Below are 24,533 nucleotides of genomic sequence, written 5' to 3' on the forward strand. Positions count from 1 at the left end.
GGCACTGACCATGCCGCCGCCTGGCAAACGCCTGCCAGCGAGATTCCTGCCCACAACGCTGTTGAAGATGAAGTTGCCCTCGTGGAATGAGCTCTCGGACGCCCTTGTAGCGGTTTTTCCGCTTTGGAATGACAGAAGGCAACCGTCGACGAGACCCATCGGGCCAGTCCCTGCTTTGAAATTGCTTTTCCTCTCGCTGATGGACCATATGCAATGAAGAGTTGCTGTGTAGATCTAAGTTGTTGAGTCCGATGAAGGTAACATTTTAGAGCTCTCTTCACGTCCAAGGTATGGAGGACTTTTTCCGGAGACAATGAGGGGGTCGCGAAAAGGGTAGGCAGGACAATGGACGAGTGTTTATGATAAGCTGTAGGAACTTTCGGAATGAAACAATGATTAGTTGACAGAACCATTTTGTCCTTAAAGAACCTTAGGTACGGCGGGTATACGACCAATGCTTGCAATTCTGAGAGCCGCCTAGCTGATGTTATAGCTATTAGAAAAGCCAATTTCCATGACAAGAACTTCATCGATGACATGGCCATTGGTTCAAAGGGGGTTTTCATTAACCCTGCTAGCACCACATTAAGACTCCACGTTGGTGGAAAACGTTTAACCGGCGGGAATGTTCGGAACAGACCCCTCATGAAGTGTTTCACCAGCCAGTCACTAAACAAGGGAGACAACTGCCTCCTCCTCGTGAACCTAGAGAGGGCTGCCAGGTGTACCTTTATTGATGAAAAAGATAATCCGCTCTTCGCCAGGTGTAGCAGATACAGCAGAAGTTGCTCCGGAGTTACCCTTAGGAGGTTGCACTCCCGGCTGTCCTTGACACCACGTACAGAACCTTCTCCACTTACACGCGTGTACGACTTGTTGGTGGAAGGGGCCCATGCTGCTTGCAGGATTCTCCGACAATCCGACGAAATGCTCAAGGCACCACATTCCGAAAAGTCAGAAGCCAAGCTGTGAGATTGAGACGGTCTAGATTGTGTGCCACACTGTTCCTTCGTCCCGGGACAGGAGATTGGGAACCTTCGGGAATGTTATCAGTTGATCTACGGACAGGTGACGCAGGTCGGAAAACCATGGCTGCCTCAGCCAACGCGGTGCCACTCGGATGACCCGGCACCTGTACCTGCGTATCCACTGCAGAGTTCTCCTTATAAGAGGGAACGGAGGGAAGGGGTAGAGGAACTTGTCCGTCCACGGGAAGGAGAACGCTTCCCCCAGAGAACCTTCCTATGGCCATCTGCTGGCATTTATCTCACACTTCTTGTTCCTCTTCGTTGCGAAGAGTTCCAGCGGAGGCCGTCCCCATTTCTCAAAGACCTTCGACAACTGAACGCTGTCTATCTCCCATTCGTGTATTTGGTCCATTTTTCTGCTAAGTGAGTCCGCTTGCTCGTTCCTTACTCCCGGAAGATGATGATCTGCGATGGATATATTGTGTTTCAGAACCCAATGCCACACCTTCTGAGCCTCGGTGGAAAGGGTTCTGGACCGTGTGCCCCCTTGCTTCCTTAAGTAAAACATCGCCATTGTGTTGTCTGTCAATATTCTCACTATGGACCCTCTGATGTGCGGCAGGAAAGACTTCAAGGCCCAGTGCACTGCTCTCAGTTCCAGAACGTTGATGTGCAGAAGTGACTCCCTCCGGAACCAACGACCATGCGTTTGTAGAGTGCCCATGTGTGCTCCCCAGCCTGTCAGGGATGCGTCCGTCACTATGGTTAGCCGAAACTCCGGCTCCTGTAGGGGTACCCCTCTGGATAGATTCTGAAAGCTCTGCCACCAAAGAAGTGCTAGTAGGAGCTCGTCGACGGTCAGCTTGTCCGACCAGAGCCCTTGGACCTGCGTCCAGCGGTCCGCCAGAAACTCTTGAACCGGCCTCATGAACAGGCGGCAGTTGCCCACTAGAGGAATGCAGGACACCATAGCGCCCAGAATCGACACATTTTCTCACTGATAGTCTGGTATTGATTCTCAGCCGACCTGCCAATCGATTGAGTTTGGTTATTCTGTAGAGGGATGGCTTCACTAACCCTGACTGGGTCTCGAATTGCGCGCCCAGGAACACCAAGCTTCTTGATGGCGTCAACGAAGATTTCTTGAAGTTTACCGCAAACCCCAGCCGTTGTAAGAGTTGCATGGAGGCCTGCAAACGTGTGTGAGTCGACATAGGGGAGGACCCCCTCACCAAGCAGTCGTCGAGATACGGGTACACATGAAGACCTTGCCTTCTGAGCCAGGCCGCCACCAGGGCCAAACATTTCGTGAACGTTCTGGGAGAGGATTTCAGCCCAAAATGAAGTACTGTGAACTGGTAGTGCGTCCGTCCTACCACAAACCTTAGGAACTTTGTGTCGCCGACACATTGGTATGTGGAAGTACGCGTCCTGCAGGTCCAGAGATGCCAGAAAGTCCCCTTCCTGAACTGACCGGATCACTTCCTGGAGTGTGAGCATCTTGAATTTTAGGCTTTTTAACGTCTTGTTGAGATCGCGCAGGTCTAGAATGGGACGCCATTTTCCGTTTGGTTTTTTCACCACGAAGTATCGGGAATAAACCCCTTGACCCTTCTGCGACGACGGAACCAATTCTATAGCACCTTTTTGTAGCATAAGTGCTACTTCCTGCTGCAACACGCTCAGATGGGGTTGAGCTACAAACGCCGGTGGAATGTGCGGAGGGTTGCTTTTGAATTGCAGGGAATGTCCGTATCTTACTGTGTCCAACACCCACTGATCCTTTGTTATTTGCCCCCATTCGTCGATGCAGCACGATACTCTGCCTCCCAGAACGTTCCGATGCCCGTCATTGCTGGTCCTTGGTCTGCTTATCTCTCGTCGACGAGTAACCTATTCTCTTCCTGGGGGTCTGGTAGTCCTGGCGTCGTTTTGCCGTTTGAGAAGCCCGTCTGTATCCCTAGGAGGGGTACGCTGGCCTACTGAAGGATCTGTCTCTCGAAGCCGAGAATCTGGAGTTTCCCGATGCTCCCCTAAAGGGACGAAAAGACCTGAAACTTCGACCACTCTGGAGGGCACCCAAGGAACGCGTCGTGTCCGAGTCCTCCTTCATGCCCTTCGGGGCCTCGATCACCTTCTCGCCAAACAGAAGGTCTCCCTCAAAGGGCATATCCAGCACCTTGTATTGCACCTCTGGTCTAAAGTTGGTGCATTTTAGCCATGCCTGTCTTCGGAGAACCACACCGTTATTCACCTGTTTAAACCCGGATTCTGCGAGGCCCACCGCAATGTTTATGCGATGATTGGAGGCCTCTTCACCTTCCCTGACGAGTAACATCGCCGCCTTACGATGTTCTTCCAGAAGATGCTCCAGCAAAGGTGCCAGTCGGTGCCACATCTCTGTCGTATCTGGCTACTATAGCCAGAGAGTTGCCCGCTTTCACTGTGGTTGCTCCTACCGACAGCACTTTTTTGCCAAAGGCATCCTATCTTCTGGCCTCCCTTTCCGGGGGGTCGTGCACTTGTGCTGGGCCCTCTCCTTTCTCGCTGTCGCCGCTGACACCGAGTCAGGGGTTGGTTAGGAGAACAGACACTTGGGGGTAGCTTCTGGGGCCTTACATTTTTTCTACAGGCGACCTTTTATTGCCGGTTCCGAGAAAGGGTGACGCTGGTCTGTAACCCCTCCTGCCACACATGATCCAGGATGGGTACCGAGAACCCCGACCTTCTCTTTCCCATGTGGTCGAAAAGAAAGCAGTCCTTTTTATCCTCTTCCTGGGCCAACCCGAATTCTGTACACGCTTTGGCCATCATGGCGTGAAATGACCCCCAATGTCGTCCGGGGGAGACAGCTGAGCCAGGCTTCTCGGGGTTTCTAAGTCCATCTCAGACTCCCAGGTTGGATCCCTGGAGGGGGAAAGTGAGACATCCGATAAGGTTCTCCTGTCAGAGTCTGAATCTATCAGTTCTCCCTCCTCGTGGCGTGCAGCTGAGAGGTCTTCACTCGCTGGTGGCCGACGAGACGGGCCCAGTTCTTCGATGGCCGACCTGGCCGGAGTTGCTTGAGGTAGCCTCACGTCTAGTGTCTTCAGCAAAGTGTGTAACGTGGATAAAACCTCCAGCGACAAGAGTGACTGTGGATTGAGAAGAGGGGTAGACCCCGGAATGCTGGCTCCCCCGGAGAGAGGCCTGGTAATTCCTCGTAACCCGAGGTCTGCAGGGCCAGCTACTCTCACATCTTCATCTCCCGAGGACACCGACAAGGCAGCCTCTTGCTGCAGTAGGGTCTCCGGGAAAACCGGGTCGAAGACTTCTGATCGCCAGGCCTCTTGCGGAATCTCCGTCGACGAGGCTGAAGCTGGCCCTGTCGTCGCCGTCACCGTCTGCGGCCCAAGAATAGTTCAGACCAATTGTGTCAGTGGCAGTGAAGGGGTCGACGACTGCCCCGCCGTCGACGACGGTGGTGGTGTAGGTCCCTGAGTCGTTCCCGCCTTTTCCGAACTTGACCTATGCTTTTCGACTCAAGGTCGATCTATGGTGATCGCCCGAGGAGGATTTCGACTTTTCCTTTCTGTCTTTCTTCGTCGAAGACGAGGATGACGAGGCTTTCTTCGAATGGGCTCCTTAGAATGGCTTCTCGATGATTCCTTCTCCGCCGGTCGTGATTTCTTCACCAGGGGGTTCCGATTTCGTGGAGCGGGGCCCCTGAAGATTTTGATGCTGAGGCCACGCTGCGCATGGAGCCTAACTCTGAAGATGGGTATGCCCTTGCTCCATCGTTTAACCATGCCACTAGTCGTCGACTTCGATCTTTAAGAGTCTTCTGGGAGAATCCCTTGCATATGTTGCACTTGTCTGCCGAATGATGAGGGTGTAGACAATAATTTGCAATCCATATGCCCGTCCCCCTCATACACCTTCAACCCGCATGTAGCGCACGGGCGGAACAGCACTTTTCCCGACATCAGGACAAAACTCCAATAGCACAACCTAGACAAAATAGTAGACTACACGAGGTGCTCCCACTACTTTGGAGACGGTTGAAATCTGAAGGGAGCCTCGGGGCCGGGGCATTTATACCGCTACGTCCTAGTGGGGCATGCGTGGGCGGCCCCAAAAATGACGTAGATAGGACACAAAAGTGTCAGAGGTTTTCCTATGGGAAACGGCTTTATAAGTGTACCGAGGGGTCCCAGTCTGTCGACGGGGAATATTCTAAGCATGTGAATTCATGAAAGATCCAATACTGGAGAAAGGGAGTAACACAGCTGGATACAATTTATAATCCACTTAGAGATGGCACCTTTAGAGACGCAATCTCCCCCTCTGCCTGTAGCTACAGAGACAAACAGTTGATCTGTTTTCCTTAGCGTCCTGGTCTTGTCTACATAGTATAGGACGGCCCTACGCACATAAAGGGTGTGTAGTTTCACCTCAGTAGAGCTTTGGGGTTCTTGGAAGAAAGCCGGAAGCTCAATGGACTGGTTAATGTGGAATTTAGAAATAAACTTAGGTGAAAACCTAGGGTGTGTTGGTAAAACCAGTTTATCTTTATGAACAGTAAAGAAAGATTCCTGCACTGACAGAGCCTGAATTTCACTGACCCTTCTTATCGATGCAATGGCTACTAAGAAGGCAGTTTTATTTGTCAGGTGTTTGAGACTGCTTTTATGCATGGGCTCGAATTTGGGGGCCCAGGAGTTTAGCCTACACCACATTAAGGTCCACTCTGGTGGGGGGTTAGAAATTGGAGGGTGGAGTCTCTTTACCCCTTACATGGAGGCTTTAACCACTGGTACTTTCCACCACGATACCTTGTTATGGGAGGTGGTGTATGCTGACAGAGCAGACAGGTGTACCTTTAGTGAATTAAATACCAACCCTGCGTCCAGCAGGTGGAGCATGTAGGTGACAATAGTGGAAGGAGTGCAATCAACTAGGTTGATTTGCTTATTCTGGCACCAGATAACAAATATTTTCCATTTGTCAAAATAACGGTGCCTAGTGTTGGGCTTCCTAGATTCCTTTAGGATGTCCATGCACCTCTGTGGTAAGTTGAGGTGTCCAAACTCTGACTTCAGGAGCCATGCTGCCAAGTTCATTGAGCTGGGTTGAGGATGCACTGTTTGACCTTGGTGCTGGGATAGTAGGTTGTACCAGCACGGGAGTCTGATGGGTTCACACGCTGCTAGCCTGCGCAGGTGTGGGAACCACAGTTGTCTCGCCCACATGGGAAACCATGCTTGGCTGGGGAAACCTGGATGCGAAGTCTGGGCATTGTCTGTTTTCGCTTGTGGCGAATAGGTCTATTGTGGGGAAACCCCACTGTGAGAAGCTGTCTTCTACGACCTCTCTGTGTAGAGACCACTCGTGTTCTCTTGGGAGAGGATCTCTGCTCAAGGTGTCTGCTAGTGAATTGAGATCCCCTGGAACATGTTGAGATGACAGGTAAATGTTCCGTTGAGTGCCCATATCCAGATTTTCTGGGCAAGCTTGAACAGATTTGGTGAACAAGTCCCTCCCTACTTGTTTAGGTAGAACATTGCTGGTGTGCTGTCTGTTAAGATTTGCACTGACAGGTTCAATAGGTGGGGCTCGAACGCTCTGAATTCTGCCAGAAGCTCTAGCAGATTGATATGATTCTTGGCCACTGTGCGAGACCAGAGACCCTGAGCTGTGTGGTGAAGGAGGTGTGCTCCCCACCCTGACAGGGATGCATCTGTAGTGACTACAGCCTGTATCTCTGGATCGTAAAAGGGATCCCCTTTGACAGGTTTTCTCTTGTCCACCAGTGAAGACCACTAGATCGTCCCACTGACCACTGCCTGAGACCACTGTTTCGCTAACCATTCTTGCATGGGACGAATGCGCAGGCGCGTATGGGGGACCAGGTAAATACATGACAACATCATGCCTAGCAAACGCATCGCTTTGCGCACCGTTATATGGCGACCGGGCAGATATAGAGGAATTTGCAGTAGTAGATTCCGAATTCTTTCCTCCGATGGAAAGGCCAACCACTCTTGAGTGTTTAGTACAGCTCCTAGGAACTGTTTGGAGGTGCTTGGCACCAGGCTTGATTTTTCCTCGTTTATGGAGAAACCCAATTCAAAGAGGAGGTTGATCGTTCTCTGAATGTTTGAACTGCAAATTACTGGGGTCTCCCCCGTGATGAGCCAGTCGTCCAGGTAAGGGTACACTGGGATTGCCTCCCTGCGTAGGTGTGCCGCCACCACCGCCAGAACCTTGGTGAATACCCTTGGAGCCGAGGCTATACCGAAGGGCAGCACCTTGAACTGGTAGTGCTGACCGTCCACCTTGAAACGCAAGAATCTTCTGTGCGCTGGGAACATGGAAATATGAAAATAGTCATCTTTCATGCCCAATGTTGCCATGTAATCCCCCTTTTTTAGGAGGGGGATTACCTCTTGGAGAGTAGTCATGCAAAACATTTGGGGCTTGACATACTTGTTTGCAGGGCGTAAGTCTAAAACTGGGCACATTGTCAGATCTTTTTTTGGCACAAGGAAGTAAGTTGAATAAATACCCTTGTTTACCCGGGACGAGTTTGATCGCGAACTTTTCTAGAAGATGGAAGATCTCCTCGAGGAGGATCTTCTGGTGGTTCAAGGAATGTAAGCTTTGTCGTGGGGGGTGGTTTTGGGGACGCTCAAGCAGTTCTATGCAGTATCCTGCGGACACTGTGGACAGCACCCATCTGTGTGATGTGATCCCTTCCCAAGCTTGGGTGATCTCGCCGTCACTGTTTTGTGGGAGGCGTGCCGCCTCTGCTGGGGCTGCCTCTTCCCTTACCACGGCCCCTCTAGTTTCCCCCGTTGTAACTCTGGGTAGACTGCTGGTTGTTAACCAATGATGTACCCTGGCCCCGAGAACAGTTGGAGCCTCTTCGTGAATTTTGGCCGCGTGGGCGATGAGAATTGCCATTCCCTCTTTGATTAGGGGGTTTGTTGGTCAACTGTCCCAGGGATTTCAGAGTCTCATACTCATCTTTGGCATTTTTAAAGCATCCTCTACTACCTTGCCAAACAGTAGATTAGGCTCCACCGGCATGTCGATTAAGGATGCTGGTGTCTGTCTTAACCAAGCATGCCTCTTAATGACAGTGCTCTCTGCTATAAGCCTGCCGGCGTTATCCGCGGCATCAAAGGTTGCCTTAAGGATGCAACCGGACACGGCTCTCCCCTCCGACGCAACATGTGCCACCTGGCCCTTTAAAGGTTCCAGTGCAGAGTCGATAATTGCAGCAACTTGCTCCCACTGGTGGCAGTTGTAACTAGCCAACAGGGTGGTGGAGTTGGCAATCCTTACCTGGTAGGCAGAAGTGGAGGCTACCTTTCTTCCCAACCCATAGATCTTTTTGCTCTCTGTGTCGGGGGGAGCCTCAGACGAAGATAGGGGTGTTCCCGCCCTCTTCCGGGTATTAGTCGCTACCAGTGAGTCAGGTTTCATTTGCCCCTTAATGTAAAGCGGGTCTGATTGGGCTGCTCTGAACAATTCTTTGATTCTGGCGTTTACTGAAGAATAGGGATGGCCTGGACAATGGGTTTCTTCTCTCCTACTAGTTCCATGGCAAAGTCCCTCTCCTCTTGTGCTCCCTGAGTGTCTATGCGGAAGTGTTCTGCCGCTCTAGACAAAACCTCATTTAGGAGGTTGGTTGTCAACTGGGGAGTCGGTAACCTGAGGTTCGTTGCCTACAGGGGAGTCTATTCTGTAGACTTCTGGGTCATCCTCCTCCTCTTGGTCCTCATCATCATCCCCATAGTAGTCCACCCCAGTTTGGTCGTCCAACGTTACCAATTCTGGATCCTCATCTTGTGGTGGGATCCTCACGATACTGAGTGTATGGCTGTACATAGAAAGGGTCAGGAGACCGGGTTTGAGTTGGTGCCTCAACTCAAGGTTTCTTAACAGGGGGTTGCGGGTCCCTAGACCCTGAGGGTCCCGTCAGGGGTATAGGAGAGGAAGTGATCTGGGTTCTTGGCATAGAAGTCTAAGGATGACATTCTAGACATAACTCTGTCCATATCTTCATTGGACCATTCTTTGGAGCTGGTGATTACCCTTTCCTGGGAGGGTTTCCCTGCTGTGACCTGACTGGACCAATGGGCTTGTGCAGTGGTCTTGGCCAGCTGTTTATCAGAAGCCTTAGCACTGTCTTTATGTATCAGAGGTGTAGAAGTAGGTTGAGATGTTTTTTCTTCCGTTTTCCCCCTTCCCCATGAGTGGAAGAGTGCTTCCCTGGCGTTTTCACCTTCTCTGAGCTTTTCGACGTCTGGCGTTGAGATTCGGGGGTAGAGCTCCTTTTCCTTAGAGTGAGGACGTCAGGATCCTGGAGCAGGCGTCGAGCGGTCTGCTGACGCCAACCCCTGGATTGCGGCCTGGGGATGGAGGTCGGCTTAGTCTTCCGACGATCGTACCTCCATAACTTTGGTGAGTGAGGCACTCTTGGCAACAGTGGATGGTTGCCTGGTGTCATGTGGCGATCTTGACCGAGAACGTCCAGAGGACACCGATTCGGTGGACCGTTCTTTGTGTGCCTCTTTCCGAGAATTCGACACGCGCGTCGAGTCTCGGTTGGACTTCGAGTGTTTAGTGGAAGTGATGTGGGTAGCGCTCGTGTCGCCGGGTGTACTCCCCATAGCTGCCCTGCCGGACAACCTTCCGAGGTCGGGGACTTGCGCTTGGCTGTATTTCGACGCCACGTTGCCCTCGCCGTCCGATAGTACGGTGTCGCTGCAATCACTGAAGGTGTCCTCCGCTTCCATGGCCTCTCGTTGCCTGGTGTTGTGGGCTCAACGTTTGGTCGAACGGTCCTTTAGAGTCTTAGCCTTGAACCGGCTACACGCTCTGCAGTTCGCCTCGGGGTGGTCCCTCGGCAAGGAGAGGTTACAGGTGGCGTGTCTGTCAACCCAAGGGTACTTGCGGTTGCACTTGGGGCAAAATTGGAAAGGGGTACCCTTCATACGCACTCTGTGGCAGCGGGCTAGTGCGTGTAGGAATATATATATAAATATATGTATGCGAGTGTAGAGTATTTACCACCCCCCTCTCTCCCTACTTGAAGGGCCGAGGCCAGAGGCCTTCCAAGGCCCGGGCTGAGGCCAGAGGTCTTCCGAGGCCCTAAATCCGTTGTGCAGCTCTCAACGGTTGTTTTCTTCTCTGTGTCGACGCCCATTTTCGAGTTTCGAAAAACCAACTGTAATACTCTGCTGCTTCCACTAGTTGTTGGCCTATGCACAGCATGTGATCTAAGCAGATTCCACAAGCCTCAGAAATATATATATATAATGTCAGATCACAGGCTGAATTGTCCCTTGGCTCGCTCATGACATGATTTGTGGAAAAAACAAGGGGGGGTCCTGGGAGTCCCTCTGGTAGTTGAACGCATACAATCGTTACTGAAGTTCGACCAGTCTACCATACTATTGGTAATAACGCACACCCACAAAGTAATACAGTAATGCATTTAGTCAGCATACATATATAAGATTGTGATTTTGTTGGAAGGAAAACAGTTTATTAGTGTTATTGTAGCAGAGCTTCAGGTTCTAGAGGCAGTTTCCCTGCACAAGTCTTTTAAAGTAGAAAATGCAACCCTGGCTAAAAGGCAGTTCGGTTTAAAAGTCTCGACAAGCAGCAGAAGTCAAAAGTTCCTGTGGATACTTTCTAGTCTCTAGGAAAGAAAATACAAGAAGACTTATCCAACATTGGAGACCCAGTTAAATGACTTGCTAAAGGGACACAAGCAGCGGCTTCAATCTGAGGGAAGAGGGGGATTTGCCCTGGACACCTCAATGTGCACTCGAATGCTCCACAGTGACTTTCTGGAATAAGGTAAGCAATACATTTTTCCCCACAGTACCTTAGGTTTGAAGAAAACATTCATGGTGGATGCTCCACGATGTTGCAGCTCTGAACCCAACATACGGATTCCTTGGTCTGATGATGAAAGGCAGGAGAATGGACAGGGACGTCATTTCACCAAAATGCCTGGGGTAGTGCGTTAGGCAAAGTTTGTATGCAGTAACCTTTGGGACCAGTACACACAACTATGACTACAGGTGTAAGCAAAAATCAACCTTTGGTATAAGTCTGTACCGCACAGTTTTTGGTAGTGGAGCTGAGCAGCCAGGCTGATCTCAAGAGGGAATGTGAGCTGTAATGATGTTACACAGAGGTCTACAATCACAGGTGTTCAAATAAACTCTTAGACTCAAGGTTTCTTTGTTAAATACTTATTAATTTATTTAACCGACAGTTCTAAAACATTCATAAGAAGGAGGCAATATAATCACACACAAATATAGTTCAGTACTCTACACTACAAGTTTCTGAGGCATTCAGAATACTTTGAAGGAGGAGCAAAAAATGCATAGGTTATCAGAACATAGAAAGAATACCGTTATTTCTTAGGCAGTGCAGATATTTTGAGTTCACCAGAAGAGTCAATTCAATAGGCTAGGCCAAAGTCAATGGGCTAAAGTCTTGGATAGGACAAAGCAGATCTGGTAGATAAACGGAAAAGTCTCTGCAACAGTTCTTAGGAATAGTTTGTAGCAAGAAGAATCACATGTTGGGTCACAAGCTGATTAGGCCTGTGGGTTGGGAAAGTTTAAAGCACTTTCACCGCAAGAGGCAAGTACTCTCAGTCTGGTTTTACAGTACCTTTACAAGTGAAAATAAAGATGCAGCCGATGACTCCGTTCCTGGCAGTTGCTGCAGATCTTGCTGTTCCTGGGCCTCAGTCGTGGGGAAAAGGACGACGACTTCGGGGGACTCCTGCACTGCACTGGGACTGGTCAAAAATCTCTAGGAGGACCTTTCCACAAAGAAATGTCGAAAAAAGAAGACCAGGACCTGTTTTTACCGAGGGGGCTCAGACGCCATCTTGAAAAACATGTCTCCTGCGATTTAACACTACCGATGTTCGTGGTCGGGAAAAATCATGATAGTTTGTTGTAAAACCACTGCCACCAGCCATTTCGAGAGGAAAGGGTAGCATTTGACTGCTACATGGGTATCTAGACACAGGGGATACTAGGTAAGCCCTCCAGCACTCTACTGTAAGATCGGGTGCGCTGGGTTCAGGAATTTAAAAAAAGACTAGTAAAGTCAATTTCACTTTACTTACTCTGGGAAACAGTTTATCCCAGAGAAGGTTTTATACCTTTGGAAAGCCTGTCAAAGTATGCCTTTGCCACTGCACTAAGGGTGCTGTGTGTCACACATGAAAAGATGATGCCAATGGAGTTGTTTAAAACTCCATAACCAAAGAAAATACAGGAGGGTCACACTCTCCAGGTAAAAAAAAATCAAGTCCTCAAAATCCAGCAAAGTTGCTGGGGGTCTCCAAGGTGAAGGGAATTAGCAATTTTTTGAGAATTCTCCCCAACAGTGGTACATAAGTGTAACTTGTATTTCTGGGAAAGCTCGAATCTAGACTTCAATGGGAGATTGAAAAGTATTCACATGCTCTGAGAATCTGTTAACCTTTTCGTTCCCTAACCGTTTCCTTTCCGACAACCTCAGTATTGCATTAAGTACAAAAATTGATATATCAATGCCAAACATTGTCCTAATAATTGAAGTCACCTCAGTGTGTAGGAAGTGTCTGTGAGGAATCCCCAAAGGGCATCTACTTGCGAATCTTAAATCTGAGGAAGTGTTACGAAGTGTATATTTATTGTTGCATACTGCCCTTTTTAAAGGATTATTTAAAACTGCCCGTTAAATAAATAATGATTTATTAGAAAACCTTAAGAGTAAGTGTTATTTGTATACTTGTAATTGAGAATCTCAGTGTTACCTCCCTAAAGCTCACATTTACCCCTGTTGAGATAAGTTTGGCTGCTCAGTCACTACCAACTTGTGTAGTACAGACCTATACCAATAGGTGGGTTACCTATTACCAGGAGAACAAGGTTGGTGTAGTATATTGGACACTGTTTTTTTTCCATGAGGTATTCCAGGAGACCAAGCAAGAGTCTGTTTTCCAAGTCTAGCCTTTTACAACTAGTGAAATAACAGCCATGGTCCTGTGGTTAAAGGACAAATGAGTCATGTGTCAGAGTGTAAGGCTAGAGAAAGATCTTCTCACAAAAGCCCTCACCTGTGGTGCAAGCCTTAGGCTTTGCCGAAGGGAATGGCAACAGGCAAGTTTTGAGGAGTGTTTGATACAGCTGTACTAGAAATCAAGTTCTATTTTGTTGGGGTTGAGCTTTAGATCTGTTCCACAGGGACTGGTGGGGAGTAACTCATTTGTGATCACCAGTTTTGCTTTGCAATTACACAAGCTAAATCACTCTTACAATGACACAGACTCAACCAATGAACAGAAGAGACTATGCAAATGAAACAGGACAAATCTCTACAACAGAACAATGTTCATTCATTATGTTCATAATTTCATACCTGTATGGTTGTAAGGAGGTAGAGAACATTTCTTGAGCTTGTGAAACATTGGGCCCAGCCCCCAAGCTTAGCTGGGCTTGATGCTGCCCTTGCATTGGGGCATAGATGGGGATAGGAATCTGCTAATAAAAACATTGGAGATGATTAAGAGAAAAGTCAGTGTGAAATGCAGTCACACAATATTCAGCCTTGAGTAAAAGTGGTTAAGTCAGAAATGCAATGTTAGCCAGTTAGCACACACAAAATCGCATGGCGAGAAATTTCCACTTGTTGAAGTACAGAAGCATTCACTATAATCCTTCATACACCCAGATAGGTCAGGAATCCATTGTGCGGGCCTCTTGCTAGCTCCAGTAGTGCCCTAGGTTGTTGGTGTCTTGACCGTTTTGGTAACAAGCAGACTTTCCAGAATTCATTGAAAGCGGCAACTGCATTTTGATGTGCTGCCCCAAGTAGTCCACGTGACTACCAGAGCAAGGGCACTATGCATTTTGTTGTACATTTACATCAGTCTTCCATACAGCTCAACAATGCCATCATAGGGAGCTCATGGTATATTTTCAAAAAATAGATAAGTATTACTATGATTTGATAGCCTAGCTCCTAAGTAAAGCACAACACTCACCATGAAAGAAATCTAGCATAGCATGATATACATTTTCAATTTTACACCATTAGGTATACCACTAATACCCACAACATTCACCTTTATACACAACATTCTTGATTAAGTCCCTCTTGGCAGTCCCAGATTTAACATTCTCAAGTTGGATCTGGGGTACAATGTACAGAGCTGCTTACAAAAATAAGTAATTGCTAGGACATAACTCAGGTTTTTGGGGTTCTCTTGACCCGTTTTATGGTATTAACCCTAACCTTTAGCTGTTCATACGCCCCGTAACTGCAAACGTTTTCGATTTGGTGTCCTAAGTCCGTCCATAAAAAAGGTGTGCTTTTTTAAGTACCCCATTTTCGTCCCAAGGGGATAAGATTACACTTCAGGAATATTGGGGGGAGTAGGCTAGTGAAAGCTGTGAATTAATTTTAGCTTCACCAGTGGAGCAGTCACGTTTAACTCATCAGTCCCAAATGTTCAAATACGGTAGCTGTTTTGTAAGACCCTACTCCTAGCCATTTTGTTTCGAGCCACCCCTTTTGTTGTGCCGATTTGGCCTCAGTCTAAGCCCAGCCCTGCACCATCTAACGTGGTATGAATTTGCTTTACCTGGTTTTCTGATCAATCTTCCTTACCTGTGCCAACCCCAAAATGTTTTGCGGGACTTGGCGATTATTTGTTCTCGTTCCTAGGTGAGTGGGAATCTTTTTCCCCTCTCACCTAGTATTTTTACCTTTTTATGTCTCTACATAGTGCGAGTGTAGATTTATAGTTCCATATAACTTTGGGCTTTAGGTATTTGCCTATGGGAGCACAGAGAATTTAAAATGCAGTGGTGCTGGGTTGCCTTTGGGCTACCCTTTTTAATTTATCTTAATAGCTTGGGTGAATTACTGTTCCCAAGAGTAAAGTGGGAGTTTGTTAGGTAAGAATTGGAGGAGTAACCCTGTAAGAGACTACACCACTCGTGTCCTCTTATCTCAAGATGGGTAAATGTGAGATGTAGAGCTTTAGCATCGCAATCCTCAAATATAAGTATCCAAATAAGACTTACACTCAAGGTTTTTCAGTAAAATAATTATTTAACGGTCAGTTTTAAATAAGCATTCTTTAGAAAGGGCAATATGCAACAATCAAAATAAGTTTCAAAATACTTTCTCAGAATCAAGGCAAAGCAAGTAGATACTCCATAGAGCTGTTTCTTACACACTTCTTACACCCTGAGGTGACTTCACTAACTAGGACAGTAATGGCATTTATATATCACTTTTACACTTTGTTAGGGAGAATTCTCAGAAATGTTTTCATTCCCTCCTACCTTAGAGACCCCCAGCTCTTCTTGCTGGGCTTCAGAATTTCTAACGTGGAGAGAGTTATCCCTTTTCTTCACCCTCATGTATTTTTTACTGTGAATTATTCTCTGTGTCTGACAAACTCCATAGGCATCTTTACATTGCGACACACAGCACCTTCAGTGCAGTGGCTCAGGGAAGTCCCTTAGATTTCCCAAAGGTTTAAATACCTTTTCTTGGTGAAACTACTGTTTCCAAGAGCAATGAAGTGAAATTGACTTCACTTACATTTTGTAACTTTCTAGACCCAGCACACACTATCTTACCACAGGGTGCTGTAGGGGTTACTTAGTACCCCCTTTGTCTAGTTTTTCATTTAACATTTTTATGTTACCCTTTCTACAATTAATGGCTGGTGGCAGTGGTTTACGTTTTACTACCATTGTGTGTTCTTATCGCGGGCCGAGTTCGCAGCCACGGTAAGGCACCCATGGGTGCCCATTTCGTCAAAACGGCCCCTGTTGGGAGAATTCTCAGAAGTCTGCCAATTCCTCTCTACTTTAGAGAACCCCAGCACCTCTGCTGGATTTTGAGGAATTTCATAACTTTTTATCTGGAGAGAGTGAGATCCTTTTTCCCCCCACTCTCTCATGTATTTTTGCCAGGCCTTGAGCACTGTTTCTTTTGGTTGTGGAGTTTGAACAAACTCCATAGGCATCATCCTTTACATTGTACTACACAGCACCTTCAGTGCAGTGGCACAGGGAAGCATTTCAGATTTCCCAAAGGTTTAAATACCTTCTCTTGGATATACTACTGTTTCCAAGAGCAGTGAAGTGAAATTGACTTTACTTACATTTTGCAACTTTCTAGACCCAGCACACACTATCTTACCATAGGGTGCTGGAGGGGTTACTTATTCCCTTTGTCTAGTTTTGCATGTAACATTATGTTACCCATTCCTCGATGAATGGGTGGTGGCAATGGTGTGCTTTTACCACAGGCTGTGTTTGCAGCTGCAGTAAAGCACCCAAGGGGGCCATTTTTGTCAAAATGGCCCCAGTCTTTTTTCGCCATTTCTTTGTGGAAAGGTCCTTCTTGATATTTGCTCTGCGTGCCAAAGCAGGTTTGGTCCCTTTGTTCGTTTTGCCTATGGCGGGATTCATGAGTGAAGCCTGCCTCTGGCTCCAGGGTGTCTGTGGTAGGCAGGAAGTGAGGGGGTGCCCTAAACTCCCTGTGCTTAGACTCCTAGGAGACCCAAATGCACTCTGTGATGATTGGCTGGCTGACTGTCCAGCAAGGACAGCCACCCTGCTGGGTTACTGACATCTGGGCTGGAATGAAAGGGAGAGAACAGTATAAAAGGCTAGTCTTTCAGCTTGGAAGGCAGAGTCGGCCACTGAACAAAGGAATCAAAGAATAACTTTAAGACGTCAGCTGCAACTCCTGGACCGTTGGTTTGCCCGGAGAAGTCCTGCTGCAGTACTTCTCCCCTTGAGTTGGCGGGACCAATCAATTTCAAAGTAATCCATCTGGACCGCGATCTCAGAGTTGGTTGAATTTCCACAGAGTTGCTGCTGGAAACAGTATAGCCAGGGAGAGGAACACCAGATTGTGTGTGTTGCTTTTAAGTGGCCAAGAGCTCCAGGAAGATCCTGCAGACTCCCAGGAAGCAGGACTGACCGAGCCTGAGCCCCCCCCAACAGAGTGCGGGACCCCAGAAGCAAGGAAAGTCCATCTTGACAGCCGGGAACCATGGTGTTGCTATTAGCGGTAGACGTGAGGAGCTGAAACACTGAACAGCCACTGAAAGTGAAGTTTGCCGGTTGCAAGTTTTGACCGTCCCAGTGCAGTGCAGGAGTTCCCCGACGTCCTCCCCTTTTGTCCCCACGACTGAGGCCCAGCAACAGTGACATCTGCAGAGCTGCACAGGAACAGGAGTAATCGGTTGCATCTTTTCTTCATTTTAAAGGTACTGTACAAAGTCAAAGAGAACTTACCTCTTGCTGTAGAGTTGCTCGCTGCTTCTACTACTCACAAGTCTTACAGCTTGTGGCCCTACATACATCTTTTTCTTCAAAGACTTCTGAAACATTGTGCAAAGACTTTTCTACTTACCTTCAAAGGAGTGCTTCAGCCCATATAGACTCTTGCCTATTGACTTAGGCTTAGCCTGTTTCAAATGAATGACTCATAGGGGCTTCTGAAACTTTTTGCCTGCTTAAGAAATATTTGTGGAATCTTGTTTTCTCTAATAATCTTTTCCCTTTTGACTTGCTCCAACTAATTCTGAATGCCAACGGTAATACATTAATGTCAACAGCACCCTAGCAATTGAAATCACCTGTGGGTGTAGGTCTCTGCTGTATGCCATCCCAAAAAGGTATTTACTGATTCTGAACTTAAGCGAGTGCATCATTTTGAAGTATATTTGTGTGGTGTTTTACAGTGCTCCCTTCTGAAGAAGGCTTATATTAACTGATTGGTTGGTAAATTAACAATTGTTTTATCAAGAAACCCTGTGTTTAAGTGTTTGTTTGAATACTTGTCACTGTGAACCTCTGTGTAGCTCCCCTACAGCTCACATTGACCCCTCCCGAGATAAGCCTGGCTTCTCGTCTACACTACCAACCTGTGTAGTACAGACGTATACCATTACCAAAGGTTGGGTTACTACTGCCAGGAGGTCAGGGTTCTTGAGGTGCACCCTAGGGGTACTGCACACAATCTTGCTTATAACTAACTTTGCATTGGGGGTTACCAAAAGTGTTTACCTGCTTCGGAATATTTGTGTGATCTCTTGTTCTGTTCGAATAACCTTTTTCCTTTGACAAACTCTTAAGTCCGATTCTAATTGCAAACAGTGGTATATTAATATCCACAGTGTCCTAGTTACTAAAGTCACCTGAGGGTGTAGGAAGTGTCTGTGTGCCATCCGAAAAGTGTACTTACTGGTTTAGAAATATTAAGAGTATGGATGTTGGAGTGTATTTGTGTGTTACCATTATATTGCCCCCTTCTGAATAAGGGTTACTCTGACTGTTAAATACGTTTATTTGAATACTTGTCACTGTGAATCTCTGTGCAAGTCCCCTACACCTCACATTGACCCCTCTTGAGATAAGCCATGCTGATCAACATGCTATCAACCTGTGTAGTACAGACTTATACCAATGGTTGGGCTCCTATTGTCAGGAGGTCAGGGTTGTTGTGCACCCAAAGAGTACTGCATACAATCTTGCCTAACAAGGACCAACCATAAACCCCTCAAATCGATATTTGAGAAGAAAGGTTTGGAAAGAGTGTCGAGGAGAGTAGCATGTTGGGTGGCCAGATTGCAAGGCCACATGTTTGACAAAGAGGTTATCTCTGGTAAAGAGAAAGTCAATCCTGATCATGTGTCTAGGTTGTGGGAAGTATATGGTGAGACTCGTGGAGGAGTAATAGAAGATAATGTAACAGATATGGTTTATGTGTCACATGATAGAGTTAGCACCCGTGGAGAGTGGGAGGATGCTTTAAGGTCGGATGAGAACTGGGTGCGTGTCATGCAATTTGTTCGGGAAGGATGGCACGAGAAAAGACTTAAGAGAGGTCGTTGTGGGAGGTGAGGTCCGAGTCGAGTGCGAGAGATGGGATTTTATATCGGTGGGATCGAGAGGTGGTCTCTTGTGCCTTGCGGAGAAGGTTGGTGGAGATTGGTCATGAAGGACACATTGGGGTGTATAAGACCAAGGGAGTTCTTTGAGAAGATAATTGGTGGCCAGGTTTCGATCGTGATGATGAAAGGATGTTAGGAAAGTATGCAGAATGTGAAGTGTTGGGTAAGAACATAGTGGCAAAACAGCAGCCAGTGGTAAATGTTGGTGCGCCATCCAGAGTGTGAAAGGACAGCCATGGACATTGTAGGGCTGATGGATTTGGGAAGTGGTCATCGTAGGTTCATTGTTGCTGTTATGTACATGTTTTCAACATGGACAGAGTTTAAGATAGTGAGCTATATAACGGCCCAGAGTATGGTGGAGTTTCTGCAAAGTATTTTTGAAAGAGAGGGTTTACCTGGATCCATATCGACAGATAATGTGAAAAACTGTGTAGGTGGATACTTTCAAAGAAAAGAGGTTATGTGGAGTGAGACATAAAAAGACGGCATTGTACCAGCCCCAGACCAATGGGATGGCAGAAAATGAACTGTGGTATAATGGAAGCTGTGCATATGAGTGGAGCTTGTGGGAAGGACAAAATGACTGTGGTGAGAGAGGTTAAACGCCTTACGTTTGGCACCCCATGTCAACACTGGTGTTAGAGTTGATGAGACGAAGAAAGCCGAACACCAAAGTGTCTCTGCCATGGTTAGGGAGAGCTTGTGAGTCTGATTGTGTGATGGAAGAGGTGAGAGGAAGGATGATTAGAAAGAAAAGTGAATGGGTACGAAAGACCAATGAAAGGTCTGCACGGAAGGAACTCAAAGTTGATACAGGAGATTGGGTTTGTATTAGGAAGGAAGTGATTAAAAGGAAAGGAGATCTCATATATTCTGAGCCAGTGCATGTAACAAGTTTTGAATGGTGCTGTGAGGGTTCAAGGTGGTCAAGTTTGGAATTTGTCCAGAGTTGCAAAGGTGATGATTAGACCATCGCAAAGGAACAATGAAACAATAGATGAACAAGCCACCATTTGCACCACAGTTGGACTGCACATTTTTTAAAATCTTGGGTAAGGAATACAGTACTCACCGTAATCCTATTTCTGGTGCTTGTATCTGCTTAGATTCACATGCTATGCAGAGGCCGACATCTAGTGGAAGCTGCGGAGTATTACAGTTTTTGAAATTCGAAAAGGGACGTCGACAGGGCGGGCCAGTAATACTATCCCTAGTGTGACGTCTGCTGTACCCATGATCCCTCACGCGTCGAGGTCCCTCAGATTGTTTTTCTTCTGACATGACGTAGCATGAGTGTCATGTGAGTACAGTTGTATTCAAGCACATATATGTAGAAGCTCATAACATCTATGCACCTTCTCTCAGGGGAGGAAGGGTGGGCGCATGTGAATCTAAGCAGATACAAGCACCAGAAATACGATTACGGTGAGTAATGTATTCCTTCTGTTGCTTGTGTAATCTGTTTAGATCACATGCTATGCATAGATTAGCGAGCAGTGTTATGAGAAGGTAGTGGGTTGTGAGAAGGAGTAGCGGCAAATAGATGTTTTAGAACCGCTTGTCTCACGTGTATCGGTCTAGGAATGTGTGTCAATGCAGTAGTGCTGAGTGAAGGTGTGAACTGAGTTCCATGTAGCTGCTTTGCAAATGCTGTCTAAGGGGACGTTTGCAATAAAGGCCAAAGTAGCCCCAGTGCACCGTGTGGAGTGGGTTCTTGGTGTAGAAGGCAGTGTCTGGTTTGATAATGAATAGCATAATTGTATACATTTGACTATCCATCTGGAAATGGCTCTTTTAGAAACCAGCTCTCCTTCTCTGCCTATAGCCATGGAGACAAAGTTGATCAGTCTTCCTAAGCGGTTTGGTTTTATCTACGTAGTAGAGAACCGCCCTCCTCACATCTAGCGCGTGGAGTTTGAGCTGAGCTAGTTGGCTTCTGAAAGAAGGCCGGAAACTCAAACTTGGAAATGAATTTGAGGTAGAACCTAGGGTGAGTCCGTAAAACCAATTTGTCTTTATAGATGATAAAAAAAAAGGGTCCTGCAACTGACAAGGCTAGGAGTCCGCTGACTCTTCTTATGGAAGTAACAGCCACTAAGTGCAGTTTTATGGGTATTGTGTCTAAAAGTAGCTTGATGCAAAGGCTCGAAGGGAGGGCCCAGGTGTTTTGCTAGCACTACATTGAGAACCCAGCCTGGGGGGGGGGGGATTAGAGGGTCTAGTCTCTTTAGTTTCTCCATGAATGCTTTAATGACTGGCACTTTCCACCATGAGACTTTCCCTTGAGAGGTGGTGTAGGCTGATAAAGCTGCTAGGTGGACTCTTAAAGAAGTAAAGACCAACCCTGAATCCTACAAGTGGAGCATGTGTGATGGAGTACATTCTATTGGGTTGATTTGTTTAGATTGGCACCAAATGACAAATCTCTTCCACTTGAGGAAATAACAGGGTCTGTTTGTTTTCCGTGCCTCCATTAGGATATCCATACACCGCTGTGGAAGATTGAGGTGTCCGAACTATGACTTCAGGAGCCATGCTGCCAAGTTCAAAGAGTGAGGTTGTGGGTGTATCGTTGTCCCCCCCGTGTTGAGTCAACATGTTGACCTGGTACAGGAGCTTGATGGGATAGCACATCGCCAGCTTGCGCAGATGTGGATACCACGGTTGTCTCGCCCACATGGGAGCAACTAGGATGAGTGTCATCTGATCCCCATGCATCTTGTTCACTACTCTGCTGATTAAAGGAGTGGGGGGGGGGGGAGGGAAGCATAAGCACATTTCTGTGACCAGCTCATCCATAGAGCGTTCCCCTTGGCGTCTGGTTGGGGAACCTGGACGTAAAGTCTGGGCATTGCTTGTTTTATCTGTAGTGAACAAGTCTAGAGAGGGGTAGCCCCATAGAGAGAAGATGTGGACTACCACGTCCGTGTGTAGTTGCCACTCGTGTTCTTTTGGCAGAGGATACCTGCTGAGAGAGTCCGGTAGAGTGTTGACTACCCAAGGAACATGTAGAGGACAGGGACATCCCTCGTTTGAGTGCACACCTCCATATTCTCTGAGCCAGTTTGGACAGATTTGGAGAGTGTGTACCTCCCCGTTTGTTGACATAGAAGTAGGTTGATGTGGTTCTGTGCAGCAACTTGTGACCACAGGCCATGTGCTGTGTGGTGAAGGTAGTTGGCCCCCGACACAGAAAGTGACGCGTCTGTTGTGACGACCGCTAGCGCTTCCGGTTTGTGGAAGTTTTTCCTCGAGCAGATTTTCCCTTGACAACCAGCATAGGTTTTGAACGAGTGTAGGCGAAACAACCACTAGATCGTCCCACTGACCACTTGCTTGAGTCCATTGTTTTGCCAACCATTCATGCATTGGTCGCAGGCGCGCATGGGGGACCAGGTAAATGCATGATGCCATCATGCCAAGCAGATGCATAGCTTTGGGTACGCTCATCTGGAGACCGGCTTGATACTGGGGTATTTGCCGAAGCATGTTTTGTACTCTTTCCATGGTTGGGAAGGTTAAGCCCATCTTTGTATTTAACACAGCTCCTAGAACTGTTTTGATGTGTTTGGTACCAGACTTGACTTTTTCTCGTTTATTAAGAAGCCCAATTGGAAGAGAAGGTCTATGGTTCTTTGCGTGTTTATCTTGCAAAGATGGTAGGATTTTCCCGTGATCAGCCAGTCATCCAGGTAGGGGTACACTGGGATTGCCTCCCTGTGAAGGTGTGCCGCCACCACTGCCAGTACCTTGGTGAACACCCTTGGAGCCCAGGCTAGCCCCAAGGGCAGCACTTTGAACTGGTAGTGCTGGTCTGCTACTTTGATTCGCAAGAATCTTCTGTGCACTGGGAACATTGAAATATGAAAATAAGCATCTTTCATATCCAATTTTCCCATGCAATCCCCTGTTTTAACAGAGGGATTACTTCTTGTAGCTTTGTCATGCAGAATTTTTGTGGCTTGACAAATTTGTTTGCCGGGTGCAAGCCTAATACCGGGTGCATGGCCAGATCTTTCTTTGGAAGGAAGTACGTTGAATAAATACCATTGTTTACCTCGTCGTACGGCACGATTTCACTGGCATTCTTGAGTAGAGCTTTGACTTCCTCCACCAAGATGAGTTGTTCCTCTCTTGACGGTCTTTTCTGGCGCAGGGAAAGGTTTGCTGGGATTCCCTGGAGTTCTATGCAGTAACCTCCCGCTACCGTCAATAACACCCACTTGTCTGATGTTATCCCCTGCCATGCGTGGGTAAAGTGTGAAATTCGTCCCCCGGCTGGGGAGGTATGGGAGGGGACTACTAGCGGGCATCATTGCTTGGAGGGTGTTCCTCCATCTCTGGTGGGGGAACCTCTCCCCTTTCCGGGACCTCAGCACTGTCCCCTGGAATGCCTGTTGGTTATTGTTCCATGAGGAACACTGGCTTGGACTATAGCCTGTGCCTCTTTGTGCGTTTTATCCACGAAAACACAGAAAATGATTACCTCCTCTTTGGCTCGTTTGTTTGTAAGTTAGTTGGCCAAGGGACTTGAGTGTTTCGTATTCGTCCTTGGCGGACCTCAGCGCGTCAACTGCCTTTCCAAATAAAACATTAGGCTCAACAGGCATGTTGAGCTGGGTAGCCTATGTCTCTAATTTGAATCCAGACTGCCAAAGCCAGGCATGGCATTTGAGGATGGTGGCCTCACCAAATAACGCATCCACTGTTATCTGCTGCATCGAAATTTTTCTTAAGTAGGACGCTTGCAGTTGCTCTGCCTTCAACAGCCACAAGGGAGAGCTTAGATTGGAGTGGTTTCGACGTTGATTCTGCAAGGGCCTTAACTTCATCCCACTTAGTTCAGTCATAGCTTGCTAGCAAGGTGGAGTTATTAGCAATTTGTGCCTGATAAGCCGCCGTAGATGCTATTATTTCTTCCCATTGTATATAGTATTTGTGCTCTCCTTGTCCAGAGGAGCTTCAGAGGAGGCCAAGGGGATACCCGATATCTCTTCCGGGTAGTGGTAATTACTAGAGAGTCTGGTTTAAGTTGGCCACTTATATACAAAGGGTCAGAAGGTGCTGGGCGGAAAAGCTTTTCGATCTAGGGTTTACCACCCTAGTCTGGTTAGGCATTTCTAGAGAAGGTTGAAGCCTTCTCTGTACCGACTTGAGTATGGGGATAAATTGAGTTGCTGTTTTTTTTGTCCCCCCAAGATGTTTTCAGCAAAATCCTTATCTTGCTGGATTTCCTGTGTCTCGATACCAAAAATGTTCAGCAGCCCTGAGAAGTATGTCGTTAAACAAGGGCTGGTTGTCTACCGGTGAATCGGGTAAGGTAGGGTCCTGCGGGACTGGAGAGTCCATGGCAAAGACTGCTGACTCAGTGTCACCCTGATCGTCTCCTTCACTGACGTAGTCACCCCCGACATCATAAAAGGTATTTAGGTCTGGTTACTCATCAGCTCCTACATCTAGGTAGTAACGGCCAGTGGAGAAGCATGGTGCCTTGTGGATTGGTTCTTCATACAGTTCCACTTGGGGGTGAGATCTCTTTCCTGACGGGTGTGTAGACAGAC

The 24,533-nt window shown here is 47.4% G+C and overlaps 1 protein-coding gene across 7 annotated transcripts in view; it reads right to left on the reverse strand.

The window, feature by feature from the left end:
- Positions 1-24,533, reverse strand: part of PRRC2C (proline rich coiled-coil 2C) — a 1,565,218-nt gene that overhangs the window by 356,858 nt on the left and 1,183,827 nt on the right. For 6 of the 7 annotated variants that reach the window (XM_069641251.1, XM_069641252.1, XM_069641249.1 and 3 more), the window contains exon 27: positions 13,401-13,522. In XM_069641251.1, the coding sequence (XP_069497352.1) occupies positions 13,401-13,522 (122 nt within the window). The remainder of the gene's footprint in view (positions 1-13,400; positions 13,523-24,533) is intronic. The other variant, XM_069641250.1, reaches the window with a different exon arrangement.

Source organism: Ambystoma mexicanum, chromosome 1q, assembly GCF_040938575.1.
Source record: "Ambystoma mexicanum isolate Mex_15411 chromosome 1q, UKY_AmexF1_1, whole genome shotgun sequence".
NCBI classification, from domain to species: Eukaryota; Metazoa; Chordata; class Amphibia; order Caudata; family Ambystomatidae; genus Ambystoma; species Ambystoma mexicanum.